At 44.7% G+C, this 22,784-nt stretch overlaps 1 protein-coding gene across 1 annotated transcript in view; it reads left to right on the plus strand.

Moving 5' to 3' along the window:
• Positions 1–2,502: 2,502 nt before the first annotated feature.
• Positions 2,503–22,784, plus strand: part of LOC147450087 (F-box/LRR-repeat protein At1g67190-like) — a 29,224-nt gene continuing 8,942 nt past the window's right edge. The window contains exon 1 of the mRNA XM_086519418.1: positions 2,503–2,621. Within this exon, the coding sequence (XP_086375544.1) occupies positions 2,587–2,621 (35 nt within the window). The 5' untranslated portion in view covers positions 2,503–2,586. The remainder of the gene's footprint in view (positions 2,622–22,784) is intronic.

Below are 22,784 nucleotides of genomic sequence, written 5' to 3' on the forward strand. Positions count from 1 at the left end.
GAAGTTCCATGCAATCATTTCTTATGAAGGCTAAAGTTATTTATGATCAACTATCGGCTATGAAAAGTGCACTGACGAGTACCCAATTAGCTGCTTTGGCTCTCACGAAGTTGCCCAAGGAGTATGAAATGATGTCTAGGACACTTCGGCTACAAGTCACGAAGGAAAAGCTGGAATTTGATGATCTCAGCTCTTTTCTCATTGAGGAGGAAGCCGTGTTGATAACTCAAGGCAAAATTCAGATTTTTGAGACAGATGGGAAAGCACATAGGGAAACCCTTGCTGCTTCGGATTCCAGAAAGAGGACGAAGAATCGTTGTTACAATTGTGGAAAGCGTGGTCATTTGGCCAAGGATTGCAGATCCAAAGGCAAAGATAAAGATTCTACAAAGAACAAAGAGAGGAAAGTAGTGATAGTGACTCACGGAAGGACAACAAAGCGGCTGGTGGCGTGGTGGGGACTACATTGGCACGGACTTGTGCTTTCTAGTCACATGGAGATCAATGTCACCAGTAGCTTCAGTCAGAGAGAGGCTTGTGAGTGGCAGAGAGGGGCAAGAAATCCTCCATATCATTAAATTTGGACCCTTGTGTTGGAGTTCATCGGTGTTTAGACCCGAAGGTCGGAGTTCAATGCACATACATCTGGCAGGGAACCAATCAGACGTATCTTAAACACTATGGATGAGTGCACCAATCCATCGTTGTTGGTCGGATCATGGACAGGACGTGTTCCACAGTTCATTATCTAGGAGTATTATATTTTGGATGTGATGTGTTCACAGTTCATGAATGGGGATTAATGGACGTAGTGTGGTCTACAATTCAAATTTTCTACAAAGGCAGCCGATGCTCAAGATGGCATTATTCTCAGGTACAAAGTTGAGGGTAGCAAAACTGAGGTGTATCCAATTGGTGGCCACTTCTGGGGTGTCCATGGTAGCTTCTTCATCTACTTGGTCTCACTATTAATGTCCACTATGAGCTGCAAGGAGGGTGTTAGAGTTTTGGCATCTCAAGTGAACTGCCCAATGTGATCCCATTATTTATTTTTGCTTTTAGGTATTTATTTTACTTATTTGTCAAAGTCTGGGTACAACAATTTACTGAGGTTGCTATATAAGCAACCCCTTGCCTCCATTGAATACACATTCAGTTATTCCTTGCCAAGGTTAATTTTCAGGAGACTCTCTCTCTCTCTCTCTCTCTCTCTCTCTCTCTCTCTCTCTCTCCGTATAGATCTTTAAGGTCTCTTGGGATAGTTTCCTACGATGTTAAAATTCTCTTCTTCTTCTTCTTCTCTCTCTCGTGCTCACTTGGTCTCTACGCTTCCGCTTCGTCAACTTTGATAGTTCTCCCTACCTACATACTACCTATGAGTAGTAAGTACTACCTCATGAGCAAGAGTTTCTAGATGTGTTGCCCCCCTCCTCCCTTTACCTTCTCTCTCAGTTATACTCCTTAGGAGGGGGGAAGAGAAGAAACATAGAAACATTCGAAAGCGATAATAGAGAAACGAGAGAGATATAATGTATGTGTTTCTATGTGTACTCATGAGTAAGCTCGAGAAACTGTACAAGATTTCCATTTAAACCCGTTGGTAAGAACGAGCGAGACCCGCTGTCGGTGGGTTGCGTGAGCTAATACCGTTCTATGGAAGTGCCAACAAACATTCAGGCTGGGTTCAGACGAGGGCAATGGCAGCCCTCACTGCATTTTGTGCCTCCGCTCCTTCAATTAACAAGAGATGATAGCCAAAACAAGAAAAAAAAAGTCAAGAGTGTTGCAACGAATCATAAATGACTTGGTGGAGTAACCATTGGCTCTCACAGCGTGGGCCCTGGTTCGATTCACTCTACCGCATTTTGTGTTGAAAAGGAGGGTGGAAAGTCCTCTTCTTCTAAGGGAGGGGGACTCGCCTCTCCACACTATCTCGCACAGGCGACTTCAAATGGGATCGACGGTTGAGGTGATTCAGACCGCTAGATGCACATTTGTAAATTTGGGACATTTGGTAAATTCGGGGAGAAAAGTAAATTCGGGTAGGCTTGTAAATTCGGGGCGCTCCGCACCCATGTCTTGAACCCGCGACCTCCCCACTGTGAGCCATGAGCACTAACCACTACGCCCGCATGCGTTAGTTGAAATATAGGTGATTCGAGTATGTCATATTGTAAATGTGGGCCAAGTAGTAAATTCGGGCAGACTAGTAAATTCGAGGAAAATGTCCAATCTGACGGTCCACGATTGGCGCGCCCCGTGTTTTCCTCCTCCACCATTGATCCCATTTGAGCATGCCCGTGTAATATAGTGATGAGGGGGACTCGCCCAACATTTTGGTAGGCTCAGAACTTGTCTTCTACTTTTCGTCCAATCCGTGAATGCCGCACCTAAAGGATGCCCCTTCCACAATCTCTACTGCCGCCCCGTCTGAACCCAGCCTTAGTGTAATTTTTTGCAGACCTTATCTTGAGTTTAATAGTCGAAAATACGGCAATAAACCTAAAGTTCTTGTGGGTGTTATAGGCCCTAGTATCCTTGATCATATAGATTTTTCTTATCAAATGGGCTAGCGTTCTGCACGCAATGGAGGGAAGCAAGAGAGCAAGTGCAGACAAACGGTGAGCTTTATACATATGGTGAACTCTGTTGGGTGTGTGTGTGTGTGTGTGTGTGTGTGTGTGTGTGTGTGTGTGTGTGAGAGAGAGAGAGAGAGAGAGAGAGAGAGAGAGAGAGAGATGCAGCATCATCCCCATCAAGCTCTCTGATTTGTGCATTATAGTGGATAGGAATAGGTATATAACAGTCTACACACACACACACACACACACACACACACACACACACACACAAATACAAACACAAACACGCACGCTCAAAGGAACAGTGTAATGAGGGATACTCAGACTAAACCTGGCCTAAATTTTGATCGATACTTAGCAAGTTGTTTTTGTTTTTTGTGTGCATTTTACTTAATAAATTTTTACTTTTATTTAAAAATGTCAAGGTAATAGCTAAAATCACGTATAATATACTATAATGGGTGGACTGATGGATGGATACTTAAACAGAGATGGATGCGCACAATGTAATCGATTGGTTGTTGAGAAGATAATGAAATCTTGATAGGTAGGAGCATAACAATTTGCTTTGTTTTTGGCTTCATAAGACCATCCATTGACTTCCGTAGCATGTCACTAATCATGCATGGTTAACTTATGCTGGTAGCTTATGTCCGAGATACATTATCAACAAATGGTGGCATCCTTGGTTAACTGTCATGGTGAAATAGCCAATTGGCCACACATATGTACTCTAGCTCATTGAGGTCATTAGCGTTGTTGTGGACCTTTTATTAGTCAGTTTGTAATATGCAATGGAAGTGATTGAAGGTGAATGCTCAGGATGAGTGTCTGAAATGGGACGGGCATCACGTGCCAAGTGAAAAGAGTGAGCATACTTTTAGGCACTTCAAAACAACTGAACTGAAAGAGAGACTTCACACGAGTCACGGAGTGGCATAGTTCCACCCCCAGAGTGCAATTTGGGGCCCCTTTTGGTATTTCTTTATATTGCTTCAACGAGGTACAACACGTGCGGCTTTGCACTGCATCTCCCGCGGGTAGAATGCTAGAGAGTGAGCCCTCAGGACATATTTAAAGGCCTTTGGCCATCTAAAAGCAATTACATGAAAAGCATCGAGTCTAATAGCATCTGGTCCCAAAATCTAGTGCCTAGAGTGTTGTCCGTTCAACGCTACCACGTCATCAGCGCTCAACGAAAATATTGATTGTCCGTACAAAAGTCTGTCACAAATAGGCGTCCGTACAGAAGTTTGCCACATTATTAGTTTTTAGACAGATAGGTTATCTTGCTTTATTTGGTTATTTAGGCCCTATCAAACGGGGTTTCATAAGTTGTTGCGGGTTAGGATTAAAAATCCTAACCCTCTTTGTTTTTTGAATTTAATCCTAACCCTCTTTGTTTTTTGCACCACTCAACGAGAATTTGTAAGTTTGTAAATCTTTATGCTTCTGCTAGAGTTTAGGCCCCTCGGCGAGGATCTTGAGGTTGGCTAGGGTCTTCAGTGGCTTGACACGTAAGCAGTTTGTGACATCCCCCCTTCTTCAAAGAAGAGTAATTTTCCATGATTATATTTCCAACAACTCAAGTTATATAAAAAATATCCAAGGGTCATTTCAAGGGACATTCAATTTTCTAATTTCATACTTAGACAATCTCACTCAATCGAGAATATTCAGTGTTTGGCACATCACAATGCAACACAGGTGATTACAGATGCATGTTACAAATAAAAATTATCTAGGGGTCATTTCGAGAGATATTCAGTTTTCTAATTTCATATGGGAGTGCTTGATATTCATGCATAGCATGAAATAAAGAGCCTTGCCGAGGGAAGGGGTATGCATAGGTTCTCAAGGGTCGGTGTGAACCAACTCCAAAACGGCAATGGCTCGGCGTGTAGCAAGCCTCTGAATAGATTCTCAATGTTGTTTCCATTGAACGCAAGTAATGTGTCACGTGCGCACTTCACTTGCGCCACGTGGACACGCTTCTGCCATAGTCTAGCATGAGTCTTAGCTTAGGACTGAGCTTGGACCTTTGTGAGCCTCTAGGAGGATGTGGTCCAAGCCAGCCACACTTGCATACCCTCTCTTACACAAGAACAATCATTTCATCATGCATGCATTTTACCGCGTGAACCACCTATTATAAGTCTTTTTATTAAAAGTGACTTTTGGAATTCTTTTTGTAATGGAAAAGTAAGTAGGGGAAATTGCTAAAGATCTATAAAAGAAACCCATTGGGCACTCAGTAGAAGCAGAAGAAGCAGGGATACAAGGAGGCAAGCACCCAATAGGCAGGCAGCACCTCAGCAAGAGCCCTAGCGTTTTCTCAAGAAGAAGAAGACCCAGATCAGCGTGCCGTTTTTAGTTTTCAGGAGACAGCCCAACGTTTTCAGTTTTCAGCCTTAGCTTGGCGAGAACCCGCTCCCACCAAGTTGTAGATCCTCGCCAGATTCCCATCTAGTACCAGATCAGCCTAACGTATTCAGAATTCAGCACATCAGCCAACGTTTTCAGATTTCAGCCAGTTCAGCATTTCAGTCCTAGCCCGGCGAAGCGGTTGCAGATCCAAGTTGTAGTATGGCCGCAGTAGTAGATCTGTCGCAGAACACCCAACGTTTTCAGTTTTCAGCCTTGACGCTATTGTCGTCGACACCAACGTCGTCGTCGCCATCGTCATCATCGTCGAAGTCCGTATCTTGACGAGACACCTTCGTCATCGTCATCGCAGTCCCGGACTTGACGACAACACCATCGTCGTCATTATCTCAGTCACCATCGTCGTCGTCGTCGTTGACATCATCATTGTCGACCTAGGCCATCAGTACCTGTCGTCATCACTGTAACAAATTGCTGACGTGTCAAAGCCACTGAAGAACGGAGCCAACCTGCAGATTCCGGCTGAGAAGCCAAACCCTACGAAGAAGCAGCAGAAGAAGAAGAAGAAGAAAAAGTTTTACAGACTTACAAAGTCTTGACGAGTGGCCTATTTTTAAAGAAGAGTTCCCACCAACTTACGGGACCCCGTTCGATGGGGCCCAAGTGACATAAAGGCATTAAAAATAAAGCAGAACACACTCAAAAGACTTTGCACATCAAAATATGATGATGTGGCACCTGTACGGACGTTCTGGAATTTGCGACGGATTTTTAGGGAAATCCCGAAATTTTAGGAAAGTGATTTTTTGGGGTTAGCTTTTCATATTTGATGCTTTTAGGTTTTGGGCCTTTAAATATGAGCCTTGGGGGCCCTCTCTGGCACTCTTGAGCGCGCAGATTGCACAGGAGGTGCTCCCTGGCTGTTGTACTTTGCGAATCAACAGTAATATAAAGAAATCCCGAAAGGGGCGCCAAGGTTTGGGGCCAATACTCTCTGGGGTGGAATTCCGCCACTCCATGTCGCGTGTCGTCTCTCTCTCTCTCTCTCTCTCAGTTTAGTTGTTATTGAACAATTGTTATTGAAGTGCTAAAAGTCTGTTTAGTCTGTTCTTTTCTATTGGTACGTGGTACCCGTCTTGTGACATCACCGTCTTCGACACAGTACCGTCGTCGACTTCACCGTCTTTGACACAGAATCGTCGTCGACTTCATCGTCTTTGACACAGTACCGTCGTCGACTTCATCGTCATCGACAAAGACCCTTAGTACCTTGTTATCGACTTCATCCTCTTCGACATAGACCTCGACGTTGACCTCCTCGTCTTTGACATAGAACCCGTAGTACCCGTCGTTGACATCATCTTCTTCGACATAGAACCTCAGTACCCTTCCAGTACCTCAATACCTAGTATCATTAGTGTCAGTATCCATTAGCATCAGCATCTCAGCATCCGGTCATTGTAGTAGCATTTGTGCAAGAATACAAAAAGTACTTGCTTTGGCAAGAGAGCAAGGGGGCCTTTGAGGGTTGGGACCCCACATCTGTGTGTCGCCTCTTTTCTCTCTATCGTCCTCTCTTTCTTTCAGTTCAGTTAAGTTCTTTCAAGTGAAGTAAAGTGTCCCTTGTGTTTGTGTGCGGAGTACTACATCCGAGCAAATCCTTATTCTCTTCCATTGCACCTGACAATGCATTTCCCATGCTTCCTCCCAACATTCGGTAAGCTTGTGAGCATCTGCTCAAAGCAAGTCGAAGAGAATCATTGTTCAAATGACCAAACCTGTAATACCAAAGATCACCTGTGGGTATCTGTGTCACTGAAGAAAGAGCATGGAGCCTGTAGGGTCCGTTCTCCACCGAGTCCCCCTCTGACCTCCTTGCCAAATTACCGATCCCGAACAGATACCGCATCCTCTGTAAAGATCCAACTCCATGCCAAGCTTGCACACCTCGTGCACAGACATAAGATGAAATCCCAGCTTTGGAGCATAAAGTACCTTGGAGGTATGCATACCCCCTTTGTTGTCGGGAATGAGCTCCATAGATTCCTCGCTGTGAATAGGAATTTCAAATTTGTCGCCAATGAAGATAGTACCATAGTGTCGTCGCATGGTGGACAAAAGATCCTTCGTAGGTGTCGTGTGCCGTGAGGCACTACTATCTAGAATCCAATCACGATGTTAGGTGCAGCGGAATGAATGTTTGCGCTTTGCTCAAGATGAGTGCTCTGAATTGTGCTCAAGGTTCCTTTTGTTCTTATGGAAGGTAGAGCCTTCCGTTCTTAATGAGAGAATGCTATGATCACAAACAAAGTGAATGGACAGTGTGCGTGCAAGTGTATGCGACTGAGAGATAGAGAGAAGACAGATACGACACCAGAGACGTAAAACCCTCCTCCGAAGGCCCCACTCTCGTCGGTGAGAGTGGTCTACTTATGATTGCACAATCGGTACAAATGGTATGCATGAGACTGATGCAAGTCTAGGCTATGTCGACGATGACGACGGTGATGAGTCATGACGAAGTCGACCTAAGGGCTGAAATCTGCAATCTTTCTACTGCTGTACAGAAAACGCTATGGGCTGAAATCTGCTGCGGGTCCAAAAACGCTGATTTTTGGGGCTGTTTCTGTGGGTCTTTGTCGCTGAAATTCTGCAGGTTTAGGGCTGAAAATTGAGGTTCATCATGGCTGAAAACTGAGGTCTTTACCGGGGCTGAATCCGCTACACTTTATGTGAATATTGCCGGTCTTAATCTGCTGCTGAAATCCAAAAACGCCGATGGAGCTGATGACCAAAAACGCTAGCAGGTGCTGGGTACTGTTGGCGATGCAGATCTGATGCAAAAACACCAGGTTTGGGATGCAGTTGCAAAACGCTAGGAGAGGGAAGGGGCTATGGCGATGGTTCTTCTAGCTTGGTGGGGGAAACCGCCAAGGTCTTGATGAGAAGTTGCCTGCGGAGCTTGGCTTCCGTTGCCTCTTCTGCCAATTAGTGCTAGTCTAGGTTTGCTTATATACAAACTTACTCAATTTGCCCTACTTACTTTCCAACAAAAGTCACTTAAAAATAATAAGTGAAAAATGTCAATGTAAGGTGCAATGGAATGAATGTTGCGCTTTGCTCAAGATGAGTGCTCCGAACTGTGCTCAAGGTTCCTTTTAGTTCTTAGGGAAGGAGATAGCCTTCCGTCTTTATGGAGAGTGCTATGATCACGAACAAAGTGAGTGGATATTGTGCGTGCAAGTGTATGAGACTGAGAGAAGGAGAGAAAAGAGATACGACACCCGAGAGGTTGTAAAACCCTCCTCCGAAGGCCCCACTCTCATCGGCGAGAGTGGTCTACTTTTGATTGCACAAAGGTGTACAATGATGATGCATGGACTGATGCAAACGGGGACTATGTCGATGACGACGATGATGACTTTAGGGTTGAATCTGGTTCTCTTCTATCTGCTGTCCACAAGGGGGTAATGGCGGAGAATGTGGGAGAACTTGGGGCTGTTTCATATGGCTGAAAATCCCTGGTTTTGTCGAGGGTATTAGGGCTGATAAAAACGCTGAGAAAGCAAGTATCTGGCTGCGTTTTTACTGCTGCAATCGGTGGCTGAAAACGCTGAAGTTTTGCAGGTTTAAGGCTGAAATTGATCACTGCTGTACCTGCTACAAAACGCTGTTGTGCTGCGTTTTTCAATGCTGAAAATGCTGATCTAAAACGCTGAAATCTGCTATGGGGCTGGCGATCAAAAACGCTAATGGATGTGGGGAAAAACGCCAAGGGGGGAGCACTTGATGGCGATGGCTGTCGGAGGATAAACGCCAAGAGGGAGAAGGTATGGCGCTAGGTCTTGGATGGGGATGGCTCACCAAGGATGGCTTGGGGAGGATCTTGTTGAGAGAGGGAGGGAGTACCTATTGCTTGAAAAGCCTGCTGTGCTCCTTGCTCATCTGTCCGATTGTGCTAACTTTGGGTTGCTTATATATTAACTTACCCAATTTGCCCTACTTAGTTCCCAACAAAAGTCACTTAATAAATAAGTGAAAAGGTCAAAAATAGGATAAAGTCACTTGAAAAATTCCCAAACTGACTCTGATGGAATCTGATGGAAATGCTTATGCTTATGCAGTGTGCAACCAGAGGATATGCATCTACACTGAGTGACTGGGCATGCACGGTCTACGAATAGACTCACAAAAGTGCTAGATCACTTCTAATCTAAACCGATTGGACTTGACGGAAACCCTGCTATGGTGTAGCTTGTCCACGGACACATAGGGTTGGATGTGTCACGTGACATCCCCTCCTTTTTAAAGTGAGGTACTGGTACCGAGCTGTATGGGGTCGAGGGAGATCGCCAATAGCATCCGAAATCCTGGAAGGGACTCTTCGTTGGCCCACTCTGATGTGTGGGTCGTGCGGTACTTGAACTTCATAAAGGTCTGCAACACTTGCTTCTTTGGGCCGCGCCGAAAGCGACACAAAGTCTTCTGGGGCTCCTTCGATGCTTCAACTTCGTCTAGAGTCGTGCTTCTTTCTTCTGCAAGAATCTCCATGGCTGAAAATTCCATAAACCATTTCCAACACAAAACCATGAACATACCCATTCCATGTAAAGTGAAGGAAAAAAATCTCGTCTTCTCTAAAGACTGTGTATGCAATGTAGATGAACATAGAGACAGAATGACAAACCATTCATCAAACACATGCAAACAATGAGATCGAATCTTTTCTGTTTGATTGAAATCAATCAACTGTGGCAAATCACAATGGAAATGCCCATGCTTGGTGCTCATACTTTCATGTGCTCGTTCGGAAACTGTGTCATGCCAAGGAAGAGACATGAAATGTGACTTCCTTACATACGTACCTTTCAACTTTTCATGAAAAAACCGCATACATTCGAGCTCATTCATGAGAGAAACGTGCTCAACATACAATATGTCATGCCTAGGAAAAGGGATCACATAATGATGCTGACTAAAATACAGGAAACGATTACGAATGAAACGTTCGAACAATGCGTGCGTATCAATAGTGCGAACACATAATACTTCCTGTGAGGGTTCTTTGGACCTCGACTCGAAAGCCAAGATCGATGCTTCCTGAATGATCAAATCGTCCTGTGGGGGTTCTTTGGGATCTATCGAATCTTCTTGTAGGGGTTCTTTGGACCTCGACTTGAAAGTCAAGATCGATCCTTCGTGATTGATCGAATCTACAACGAGGTTAGCTTCGCTAGAAAAAGCATCCACTAACACATCATCTTGGTGAACAATCACATCTTCTTCATGCAACTCATCATGCTTGTGAGAAATCTCATCTTGATCATGCAAATCATCATGCTTGTCATTGTCATTCAAATCATTATGCAAATCATCGACATCCAAATCATCATGCTTATCATTGTCATTCAAATCATCATGCAAATCATTGTCAATCAAATCATCATCATGCTTCACACAATCATGCAAATCCTGTGTATCATGCTTTGGAGAAGAAGAGACTGAGACAGTCTCCTTTCCCGAAATCTCTTGCATCTGTGCCTGAGCTTGAGAATAGAGTCGCCAGAACTCTTTGTTTTGTCGGTCGCTCTGTTCTTGTATCGCTTTGGCTTCCAAGTCGTACTTACGCTGTATGGCGGCCATTCCTTCTTTGTATTCACGATCTATGGCTGCCCTTTCTTCTTCGTAGGCCTTTCTTTCTGCTTCTCTTTCTTCGTGTTCTAGCTTTCTTTCCATAGACAACTGCTTCAACTCCTCCATAGGCGTTAGTACAATCCTTGGCGTAGATGGGGAAGGGGGAGGTCGGAAAAACCTCTTGGTGAGGAAAATTTTTCTTCGCCTCTCTCATGCTCATCACCTCCAAGCGAAGTAGCCATTCCGCTTCGAGTGATGACTATCCACGTTCTTGTGGTCTTGGGTTCTTAAGTTCACGAGGAACTTGAGGGTCTTGAGGTTCTTGAGGTTCTTGAGGGTTTTCTTTCGCTTGCAATCTATGTTCGAGAAGGATCTTCTCTTCACCCGAGTTTTGCTCTTTTTTGCGGGCGCACCCCTTGGCGGCCTTGCGCTCACACCAAGGTTGCTTTTTCTCACCTCACGTCGATTGGCCGGCCACTAAGTGCACGGTCCGCTCTCAATGAGTGAAAAGAGGCACAAGGGGAGGCTAGACAAGCCCTTCTTTCCTGGGATTCCTGTCACTCTTCAAAAACACGATTAGGAATCGACATGCCCAAGTGAACTTGGGTTCGTGCGACCTCAACAAACAAAAAAAAAAAAAATCTGTGGTTCTTGTGGTTCTTTCCTTGAGTGATACAGAACACTGCCAAAGCTCTGATACCAATGTAAGGTGCAGCGGAATGAATGTTGTGCTTTGCTCAAGATGAGTTCTCCGAACTGTGCTCAAGGTTCCTTTTGTTCTTATGGAAGAGAGAGCCTTCCGTTCTTAATGAGCAAATATAGACCACTAATCTTGAGAAAATACAACATTCATTCCGTTGCATCTTACATTGGAATTCCGCTGCACCTTACAATCAATGTCACGTGACACATCCCAACCCTATTTGTCCGTGGACAAGCTACACCATAGCAGGGTTCCCGTCAGTCAAGTCAAGTTTAGATTAGCAGCGATCTGGCACTTTTGTGAGTCTATTCGTAGACCGTGCATGCCTAGTCACTTAGCATAGATGCATATCCTCCGGTTGCACACAACATGATCATCGGAATTCCCATCAGAATCCATTAGCATCAGTTAGGGAATTTTTCAGTGCATTTAGCCTATTTTCCTATTTATTGGGATTTTCACTTATTATTTTTAAGCGACTTTCCAACAAAAGTAGGTAGGGCAATTTTGCTAAGTTAATATATAAGCAAACCCAAGTAAGCACTTTCTGGCAGAAGAGGCAGCAGGAGCACCTTGCTCAACAGGCAACTTCTCAGCAAGACCAACCCCCGCGACTACTCTGGCGTTTTCTCCACAAAAGACCTAGCGTTTTTGCATCAGATCAGCCTTGGTGATTTGTGCACAACAGATCAGCCCCGGCGTCATCACGACACAGTAGATCAGCCTAGCGTTTTTGCATTTGCAGAACCCCGGCGACAGAAGGACCAATTTCAGCCCCTGGCGTTTTTGGATTTCAGCAGCAAATTAAGACCGGCATCATTCACCTAAAGTGTAGCAGATTCAGCCCGTAAAGACCATCAGTTTTCAGCCCTAAGAAACCTCATTTTTCAGCCAAGAAAACGCAGGCAAAACAGTCATTTTCAGCCATTGAAATAGTCCCGAAATTCAGCGATTAGAAGATCTCAGATTCCATCGTCGTTGTCGTCGTCGTCGTCATCGTCATCGTCATCGTTGTCGTCGTTGTCATCGTCGTCACCGTCGTCGTCATTGGCATAGACCAAGTTGCATAGTCCATTGCATACGCATTGTACACCTTTGTGCAATCAAGTAGACCACTCTCGCCGACGAGAGTGGGGCCTTCGTAGGAGGGTTTTACAACCTCTCGGGTGTCGTATCTCTTCCCTCTCCTTCTCTCAGTCTCATTCATTTGCACGCACACTATCCACTCACTTTGTTCGTGACCACAACACTCTACAAGACGGAAAGCTCTCTCTTTCCCTAAGAACTAAAAGGAACCTTGAGCAATAAAGATCACTAATCTTGAGAAAATACAACATTCATTCCGCTGCACCTAACAATAAAAAATAGGTAAAATAGGCTAAATGCACTGGAAAATTCCCCTGAAGGATTCTAATGGATTCTGATGGGAATGCTTATGATCATGCTGTGTGTAACCAGAGGATATGCATCTACGCTAAGTGACTGGACATGCACGGTCTACCAATAGACTCACAAAAGTGCCAGATCACTTCTAATCTATACTGATTGGACTGAGTGAACCCTGATCATGTTGTAGCTTGTCCATGGACACATAGGGTTGGATGTGTCACGTGACATCCCCTCCTTTTCAAAGTGAGGTACTCGTACCGAACTGTATGGCGTCGAGGGAGATCGCCAATAGCATCCGGAATCCTGGAAGGGACTCTTTGCCGGCCCACTCTGATGTGTGGGTTGTGCGATACTTGAACTGCATAAAGGTGTGCAACACTTGCTTCTTTGGGCCGCGCCGAAAGCGACACAAAGTCTTCTGTGGCTCCTTTGATGCTTCAATTTCGTCTAGAGTCCTGTTTCTTTCTTCTTCAAGAATCTTCATGGCTGAAAATTCGTGAAACCATTTCCAACACAAAACCATGAACATACCTATTCCATGTAAAGTGAGTGGAAAAAATCTTGTCTTCCTTAAAGACTGTGCATGCAATGTAGATGAACCAATAGACAGAGTGCTAAACCGTTCACCACATACACACAAACAATGAGATCGAATCTTTCTCTTATGATCTAGAGCAATCAACTTTGGCAATTCGCAACGGAAATGCCCATGCTTCGTGCTCATACTTTTATGTGTTCTTTCTACAAGTGTGTCATGCCAAGGAAGAGACATGGAATGTGACTTCCTTACAGACATACTTTTCAGCTTTTCATGAGAAATCCGCATACATTCGTGCTCATCCATGAGAGAAACGTGCTCAACATACAATATGTCATGCTTAGGAAAAGGGATCACATAAAGATGCTGACTAAAATACACGAAACGATCACGAATGAAACACTCGAACAATGCGTGCGTCTCAATCATGCGAACACATAATACTTCTTGTGAGGGTTCTTGAGACCTAGGCTCGAGAGCCAAGATCTGTTCTTCCTGAAGGATCGAATTGTCCTGTGGGGGTTCTTTGGACCTCGACTCGAAAGCCAAGAACGGTTCTTCGTGATTGATCGAATCTACAACGAGGTTAGCTTCGCTAGAAAAAGCATCCACTAACACATCATCCTTGTGAACAATCACATCATCTTCATGCAAATCATCATGCTTGTGAGAAATCACATCTTGATCATCATGCAAATCATCATGCTTAGCAATATCATTCAAATCATCATGCTTATCATTGGCATCCAAATCATCATGCTTAGCAATATCATTCAAATCATCATGCTTATCATTGGCATCCAAATCATCATGCTTATCATTGTCATTTAAATGATCATGCAAGTCATTGTCCATCAAATCATCATGCTTATCATCATGCAAATCGTGTGTGTCATGCTTGGGAGAAGAAGAGACTGAGAGAGTCTCCTTTTCTCGAATCTCTTGCAGCTGTGCCTAAGCTTGAGAAACGAGTTGCAAGAACTCTTTCATGTGTTGGTCGCTCATTCGTTTGACGGCGGCTGCAATTCTTTCTTGGTGTCTGCGCTCCATTTCTGCTTTTCTTTCTGCTCTTCTTTCTACGTGGCTGCGTTCCATTTCTGCCATTCTTTCTGCATGTCTTGCTTCGTGTTCTAACTTCCTTTCCAGAAACATCTGGTCTAAAGCCTCCATAGGAGTTAGTGCAATCTTTGTCATAGATGGGAAAGGGGGAGGGTCGAAAAAACTCCTGGTGGGGAAAAGTCTTCTTCGCCTCTCTCATGCTCATCACCTCCAAGCGAAGTATCCATTCCGCTTCGAGTGATGACCATCCACTGAAGTCGTGGGTTCTTGTGGGTTCTCGTGGTCTTGGGTTCTTAAGTTCAGGAGGAACGTGGCTTCTTGTGGGTCTTGGGTTCTTGGGTTCTTGAGGGTCTTGGGGTTCTTGATGTTCTTGAGGTTTTCTTTCGCTTGCAATGTGTGTTTGAGAAGGATCTTCTCTTCACCCGAGTTCTACTCCTTTCCGTGGGCGCACCCCTTGGCGGCCTTGCGCTCACACCAAGGTTGCTTTTTCCCACCTCACGTCGATTGGCCGGCCGCTAAGTGCACGATCCGCTCTCAATGAGTGAAAAGAGACACAAGGGGAGGGTGGACAAGCCCTTCTTTCTTGGGATTCCTGTCACTCTTCAAAAACATGATTAGTAATCTACACGCCCAAGCAAACTTGGGTTCGTGCGACCTCAACAAGCAAAAGAAAAATTCTTGTGGTTCTTTCCTTAGTGATACAAAACATTGCCAAAGCTCTGATACCAATGTTAGGTGTAGCGGAATGAATGTTTGCGCTTTGCTCAAGATGAGTGCTCCGAACTGTGCTCAAGGTTCCTTTTGTTCTTATGGAAGGTAGAGCCTTCCGTTCTTAATGGGAGAATGCTATGATCACAAACAAAGTGAATGGACAGTGTGCGTGCAAGTGTATGAAACTGAGAGATAGAGAGAAGAGAGATACGACACCAGAGACGTTGTAAAACCCTCCTCCAAAGGCCCCACTCTTGTCGGCGAGAGTGGTCTACTTATGATTGCACAATCTGGTACAAATGGTATGCATGAGACTGATGCAAGTCTAGGCTATGTCGACGATGACGACGGTGATGACGAAGTCGACCCAAGGGCTGAAATCTGGAATCTTTCTACTGCTGTCCAAAAACGCTATGGGCTGAAATCTACTGCGGGTCCAAAAACGCTGATTTTTGGGGCTGTTTCTGTGGGTCTTTGTCGCTGAAATTCTGCAGGTTTAGGGCTGAAAATTGAGGTTCATCATGGCTGAAAACTGAGGTCTTTACCGGGGCTGAATCTGCTACACTTTAGGTGAATATTGTTGGTCTTAATTTGCTGCTGAAATCCAAAAACGCCAATGGAGCTGATGACCAAAAACGCTAGCAGTGGTTGATCCTTGCAAAAACGCTAGGTTCTGTCTTGCAAAAACACTAGGTGCTGGGTACTGTTGGCGATGCAGATCTAATGCAAAAACGCTAGGTTGGGGATGCAGTTGCAAAACGCTAGGAGAGGGAAGGGGCTATGGCGATGGTTCTTCTAGCTTGGTGGGGGAAACCGCCATGGTCTGAGGTTGGCTCCTGTTGCCTCTTCTGCCAATTAGTGCTAGTTTAGGTTTGCTTATATACAAACTTACTCAATTTGCCCTACCTACTTTCCAACAAAAGTCACTTAAAAATAATAAGTGGAAAATGTCAAAAATAGGTAAAATAGGCTAAATGCACTGGAAAATTCCCTTGAAGGATTCTGATGGAATGCTTATGATCATGCTGTGTGCAACCAGAGGATATGCATCTACACTAAGTGATTGGGCATGCACGGTCTACGAATACACTCACAAAAGTGCCAGATCACTTCTAATCTAGACTGACTGGACTGATTGAACCTTGATCATGCTGTAGCTTGTCCACGGACACATAGGGTTGGATGTGTCACGTGACACACGATTATCTCGACCCGCGAGAGTTGACGCAACTTCCGATGTCCTTGGAGAGTTCTGTGAGGGGAGAATCTCCAAATGAACAAAGGTTGGTTAATGTCTTACTGCCGCCGAAGAAGTCGAAGCATATCCAGCTTTCTTTGGACACTTCCTTCATTAATGTCCCTTCTCACGGCAACTGTTGCAATGTCGTTTGGCCTTCAAGGTTTCCTGTTCCGCATCACTCTTCTTGTCTTGATGTTGTTGCTTTTCCTTTTACCCTTGTGCTTCTTGTTGTTGGAAGAATTGGTCAAGGCTTTGGAGCCTGACTTCTTCCCCGTATTGAACCGCTCCTCTTGGTCAAATACATTTGAAACAATCTCATCCCAAGAGGTAGTATTCAACCGGCCATTCGAAATCAATGAAGAGTAAAAGTTGGTGTACTGAGGAGGTAATTGGGCCAAAAGCTGGATGGCCATGTCCTCTTAACTGATAAGCTTTCCCATATGAAGTATCTCTCGTTGAAGCTCCCACATCTTGTTGATGTGATCTCGCATGGAAGAGTGTCTCGCATCCAAGGTCTTCAATTGCACCTCGAGGGCTATCCGCTTCATTGGAGAAACTCAATTATAAAGTGAAGAAAGACGATCCCAAATCAACAATCGTATGTGGCTAATAACTGATGGTGTACTGTTGAGGATAATGAAAGACCGGATTCAAGCATTGACACACTCTCATAACTCTGCTTCCGCTAGGTCCTTTGGATTTTGAAAGTTGCTCGAGACAAAACCTCCTAGCTCGTAAGAGTCAAAGACCGCCTGTAACAAACTTGGACACTCCAAGTCAAGAATTAACCGCGACAGCACCAAATAACCACTTCAAAACAATTCACCGATCACAATAGATTTGCACTGGCCCGGCGGAGTTCCGTGCCTAGAGATATTGGCCCCAAAGACTGGCGCCCCTTTCGGTATTTCTTTTTATATTAATCAATCATCAAAGTACAAGAGAGCGGTTAGGGTTTCACTCTCAGACTCTGCGTCCAGATGCTCTGAGAAGTGAGGCCCTCACCACTAATTTAAAGGTTACAAGGGATGCCCAAAAGCAGAGCCCCAAAAGCTTTTAAAATCAAAAGCATCAGTTCTCTCTCTCTCTTAGAGAGTCTTTTCTCTTTTTTTGTTTAAAAAAAAGCAAAAGCAAAATTCGCGTCGCTCATCATTTTCCAAATCTTTTTTTTTAAAATTTTTAATAATCCGCCCCGCGATTTCCGGAATTTAGGGTTTTTGGCAAAAATTAAAGTTTGCAAGAATTTTAGGGTTTCTGGCAGAAATTAGGGTTTCTGCTATTCGCCACGTCATCACTTTGTGACATACCCCCCTCTTGAAAGCATTGTAATCGACCGCGATTACGCCTGCAAAACCGACAAAAGCTATAAACCTTCTTAGCAGACACTGACTGTTAGTACCTACGTACTAGGAACGCACATCTAGCACTTGTACAAAATCGACAGTCACATCACACGACATCACAGGACATCACCAGACATCACTGGACATCACATGACATTCAACATTCATTCGGATCTTAGACCATGATTTATCGGCAATGTAGCTAGCAATCACATCTAGGTCCAATCGGGACCTCATCGATGTCCGATTGACTAACCCCTATTGCAACCATGTCTATTCGAGATCAATCAGACCAAAATGCTGCAGTCATTTCGGCTATCAGTTCCTGCACTCACAAGAAGTCAAGAACAAATCAGTATCATAATCAGGAATTCCATTTTATAAAGTCATCCAGCAGAATACTGTCAGCTCTCAGTATCCCTGAAGCTCAAAGAGACATCAGTGACTTTAGTATCAAAATCGAGGCATCTGTTGACAAAGGAGCGGAGTAACTCCCCTCTTGTGCATCCCACTGCACCAGATCTTCGGCCAAGCTGAGTTTCTGGGTTCCGTTTGGAGTAGACTATGCTAAACAAAACATCGAGGTAAAGTTTCACAATCCGAGGAGTATCTGCTAGGTCCTCCTCCTCCATCCACTTCGCATCAAATGCAGGAAAGTTCTTGAACTTAACCAAGAACCGCCTTCGGACTTTACCTTTCTTCGTATCATTATGTGCCAAAATCTGTTCAGGAACAAGGATCTTCTCGTTTTCTTCCACTTTGGGTTGCTCATCAGGCTCCCCATCATCAGGCACATCACCCTTAACAGGTTTCAAGAGACTCACATGCAATGCATTGTGAATTCTCCAAGTATCTGGCAGTTTCAATCGGAAGGAGACATCATTTATCTTGTCAGTGATCTGGAAAGGTCCGTAGTATCACATACTAAGCTTTGGAAAAAGCCTCTCCTTTCCCTTTTTCTTTCTTAGGCGTGCCTTCTCAAAAGTAAGAGCACCCAATCATCCTCCTTCAGTTTCCAGTCGCGACGATGGCGATCCGCTGCCTTTTTCTGTCGTTCTTGAGACTCCTGCAAAGTCTCGCGAACCTTGGCAAAAGCCGTATCCAAATCTCGCGAATATTCATCCACTTCAAATTTCTAATCTTTCGTGCTCAGGAAGGATGGAACCTTCGCAGCAGTTTCAACAATCTCACATGGCGTCTTCCCCGTCGAAGAGTGTATCGTGTTATTGTAGGCAAATTCCACCAAAGGTAAGTTCTTTTCCCATTGAGTCTTCTGATGCGAGATACAAGACTTCAATAAATCTAAAATCACTGAATTGGCAATCTCAAATTGCCCGTCAGTCTGCAAGTGGAACGATGACGAGAACTGCAACCGCGTGCCAATGTTCTCCCAAATTGCCTTCCTAAACAAACTCATAAATCTGGGGTCTCTGTCGGAGACAATCGTCTCAGGCGTGCCATGTAATCGGAAAATCATCGTGATCATTCTGTATTCTCGGGAGATAAAAAAAATGAAATCCATTTCAATATTTTCCCAGGGGCGGGTGGGTATGGGTAAAGGCTGTAACAATCCCTCTGCCTTATGCCTGTCAAACTTGACCTTCTGGCATACCAAGCAACTGCGCACAAACTCTTCCACATCCTTCTTCAGTCTCCGCCAAAAGAAATCTCTCTCTACCCCTTTCATGGTGGTAGCAATGCCGCGGTGACCCGTAAAAGGTGGACAGTGGCAATCAATCATAACCTTTTCCCTCAACGGTTGTGTAACGCACAACATAGTCTTTTTCATCAAGTAGCCTTCCCGAAGGGAGTATCCAGCTACTGTCTCCCCATCCCGTATCCGTGTGAAAATATCTGCAAAACCTGTATCTGTGGCATACTGATCGACCATATCCTCGAAGCTCCTATAATGTATCGCGGAAATAGCCAAAACCAACGGTTTCCGAGACAAAGCATCTGCCACCACATTCTTCTGTCCCTGCACGTGGACAATCTGGAAGTGGAACTGTGACAAGATGTTCACCCACCGCATCTGCTTTTCCGAAAGCTGCTTCTGTGACAAGAAGTAGCGAAAACTCTGATGGTCTGTAAAGACGGTAAAATCCGCTCCGAGTAGATAATGCCGCCACTGAGTAAGAGCATGGATAACCGCCAAAAGCTCTTTCCCATAGATCTGTGCTGTCATCTCCGGCCTAGAGAACAAACGGCTCTTGTAAGCTATGACATGGTCTTCTTGCATCAAGACCGTACCCAGACTACGACCACAAGCATCACAATATACTTCAAATGAGTTCTGCAAGTCCGGCAAAGTCAAAATAGGTCCCGTAGTCAATTTCTCTTTCAATGTCTGAAAGGCAGTCACCTCTGTGGGTCCCCACGAAAAAGGTACTCCTTTCTGTGTCAAGGTATGCGAAGGGGAAGCAACCTCTGCAAACTTTCGTATGAACCGCCTGTAGTACGAACACAGTCCCAAGAAGCTTCTAACTTCATGGACATTCCTCAAATCGGGCCAATCACGGATAGTCTCTATCTTGGCCGGGTCCATTCGCACTCCTGCTGCTGACACAATGTGTCCCAAAAAGTGTATCTCTAGTAGGAAAAATTCACTTTTCTTTGCATTAATCACTAACGTGTGATCTCGTAATGCCTGAAAGACTTGAAGCAGATGATCTCTGTGTTCTGCCTCATTCTAGGAGAAAACAATGATGTCGTCAAAGAAAGTGCCAACAAATAGCCTGTACTCTCGAAAAATCCTATCCATCATCCGGTTAAATGTCGCAGGAGCATTGGTTAAGCCAAAAGGCATCACCAAAAACTCAAATAACCCAAAAGTCGTCCGAAAAGCTGTCTTGTAGACATCTCCTGGCGCTATCCTGATCTGATGATATCCACTCTTCAAGTCAATCCTGCTAAAGCACGAGGATCCCTGTAACCTGTCGAGTATATCATCGATCCTAGGAATCGGAAATCTGTTCTTGATGGTGATTTCGTTGAGAGTGCTATAATCGATGCACATTCTCCAAGATCCGTCTTTCTTCAAAACCAACAACACTGGAGAGCAATACGGTGAAGTACTAGGCTGGACAAGACCCTTTTCCAAGAGGTCTTTCACTGAGTTCATAATCTTTTCATTCTGTACTCGGCTCACACAATAAGGTGGCCGATTCGGTGGCGTGCTTCCAGATATCAGATCAATGGTATGATCTTCAGGTCCTCTCAAAAGCAATCGGCATGAGTGTGGAGAAAAAAAAATCTTGGCGTTCTTTTGTTCAGGTCAAAACATATTCTACTTTTATCCATCGTTCAGTTCTCCCAAAAGAATGAGTAAGAAAACTGAAGTTCATCAAGTACAATCTCTAAGCCCTTCATTTATTTATCAAAGTCGCTTTCTCGGCCCGGTAGTCAACCACGGCGTAGTTCTTGTGGTACCAAGGGATCCCGAGTAGAACGTCACTCACGTGCCCTGAACACCCCTGTCATTGCAAACGAAGTTTGCCAATGCTCGGTGTAATGGCAACATCCCATCCGGGTGCCAGTCGAACTACCTCCGCCTGTGGCGTCAGTCTGTCGGGCGTAGTTCCAAATCGAGCCGCCAATTCCAAGTGAAAAGAAGTTGGCCTTGGCTCCTTCAAAAGAGCTTCCTGATCCTTCGCTTTGCCCCAAAAAAAGCGGCAAAGTTTGTACTTTCATTCATTAGATTCGGTGCAGGTTCCACGCCATGTGGTACCAGTTCTGCTTTTCTATCTGCCTTTTCTGCCACATTCCTCAGCTGCTCTCGAACTCTCAGACCTGTCGTCGTTTTTATCATGCTGTTCTTTCTGTGCCGTATCAGGGCACTTCGCGGAAATATGTCCATGTTCCCCGCATCCAAAGCACTTCCCCTCTTTGATGAAGCGAGCTCTCTCCTCAGGAGTAAGCTTGGGTCGTGCATCCTTTTTTTTTTTCTCTGGGTTGCTCTTTTTCATTCTACTTTCATTCCCAGAAGTCTGTTCGGCTCGTTGTGTCATGGCCTCATCTGTGGGGTAGGTCAGACTACCAGAGTGAATGGCAAAGCCCCGCTTCGCATGACTCATCAACTCGTGAATAGAAGCCGACTTCTGTTCCAAGCAGTGATCTCGGATCTCTGTAGGTAGACCCAAGGTAAACCGCTCAATCTGTTCTCTGAACGAGATCTTCTTGAATGAAGAGGCGGGTAGAAAAGAGCTCCAGAATCTTTCACAAAAAGAATTCACTGTATCGCTCTTGGTCATCCGGAGATGGTTCCAAGCAGCTCGTATATCTCGCTCAAACTCTTGAGTCAACCAAGAAGAAATAAAAAGCCTCTTGAATTTCAGCCATGTAACTGGCACAGTCTTGCTTAATAGAAGCGTGGACCACCAAGTACGAGCATTCCCCTTAAAGTAAGAGGCAGCTCTCCGAATCTTGGAGTGCTCTGAATAGCGTCCTCCCGCGAAAGCGATGTCAAACTGCTGTATAAAAGACAAAGCCTTTGAAGCATCTGAGTATCCTGAAAAGTATCAAACTTGATCGAGTGGCCACCTTCCTTAAACTCTCGGACTTTCTTGCTTTTATCTTCGAGAAAGTCATACTGGTTGGCTTTGTAAAAATTCTTCTTGTTCGCATAAAACTTTCCGTCATCGGAATCTGAGCTGTCTGTAGACGAGTCCTCAGTAGAACTGTCAGTCTCTGGGCGAGATGTAGCCTTCTTTGCCATTTTCTTGCCCTTTCCGAAGCTTTGTTTCTTGCTTCGCTTTTTGCCTTTTCTGTTTTCTTCGCTCTAATCTGAGGAGCTAGAAGAACTGTCAGAAGAAGAAGAAGAAGAACTGGGTAGGTCTTCAAACTTGACGCGCTTCTTCAATTTCTTTGCCTTGTCAAATGTCGACCGACAACCCAAAAATCCCGGGAAGTCAGTGCCTTTCTTCTGCTTTTTGCCTTTCTTTTGCGTGTCAAAAAGCTGAGCAATCCGTGCATCAACCACGTTCTCCAGTTCCTTCTCCGTATATTTCTTGGAGGTAGAAGGTTTCTTGAGAGCGGGTTTCGGGAGTGGTGTTGTGGTTCTCTGCCACTCCATCTGTACCTCTTCCAAAGAGGTCTGGTTCATATATTTTGCCATCTTCGGGTCCTTGGCAAAATTGAGCATCATCTTTGTTGCATCGCCGATCAACTGGCGACGCTCTATCTCTCGCCGCTCCGCCTAAGT

The sequence above is a fragment of the Adiantum capillus-veneris genome, chromosome 9 (genome assembly GCF_014529385.1).
Source record: "Adiantum capillus-veneris isolate H3 chromosome 9, ASM1452938v2, whole genome shotgun sequence".
Lineage (NCBI taxonomy): Eukaryota > Viridiplantae > Streptophyta > Polypodiopsida > Polypodiales > Pteridaceae > Adiantum > Adiantum capillus-veneris.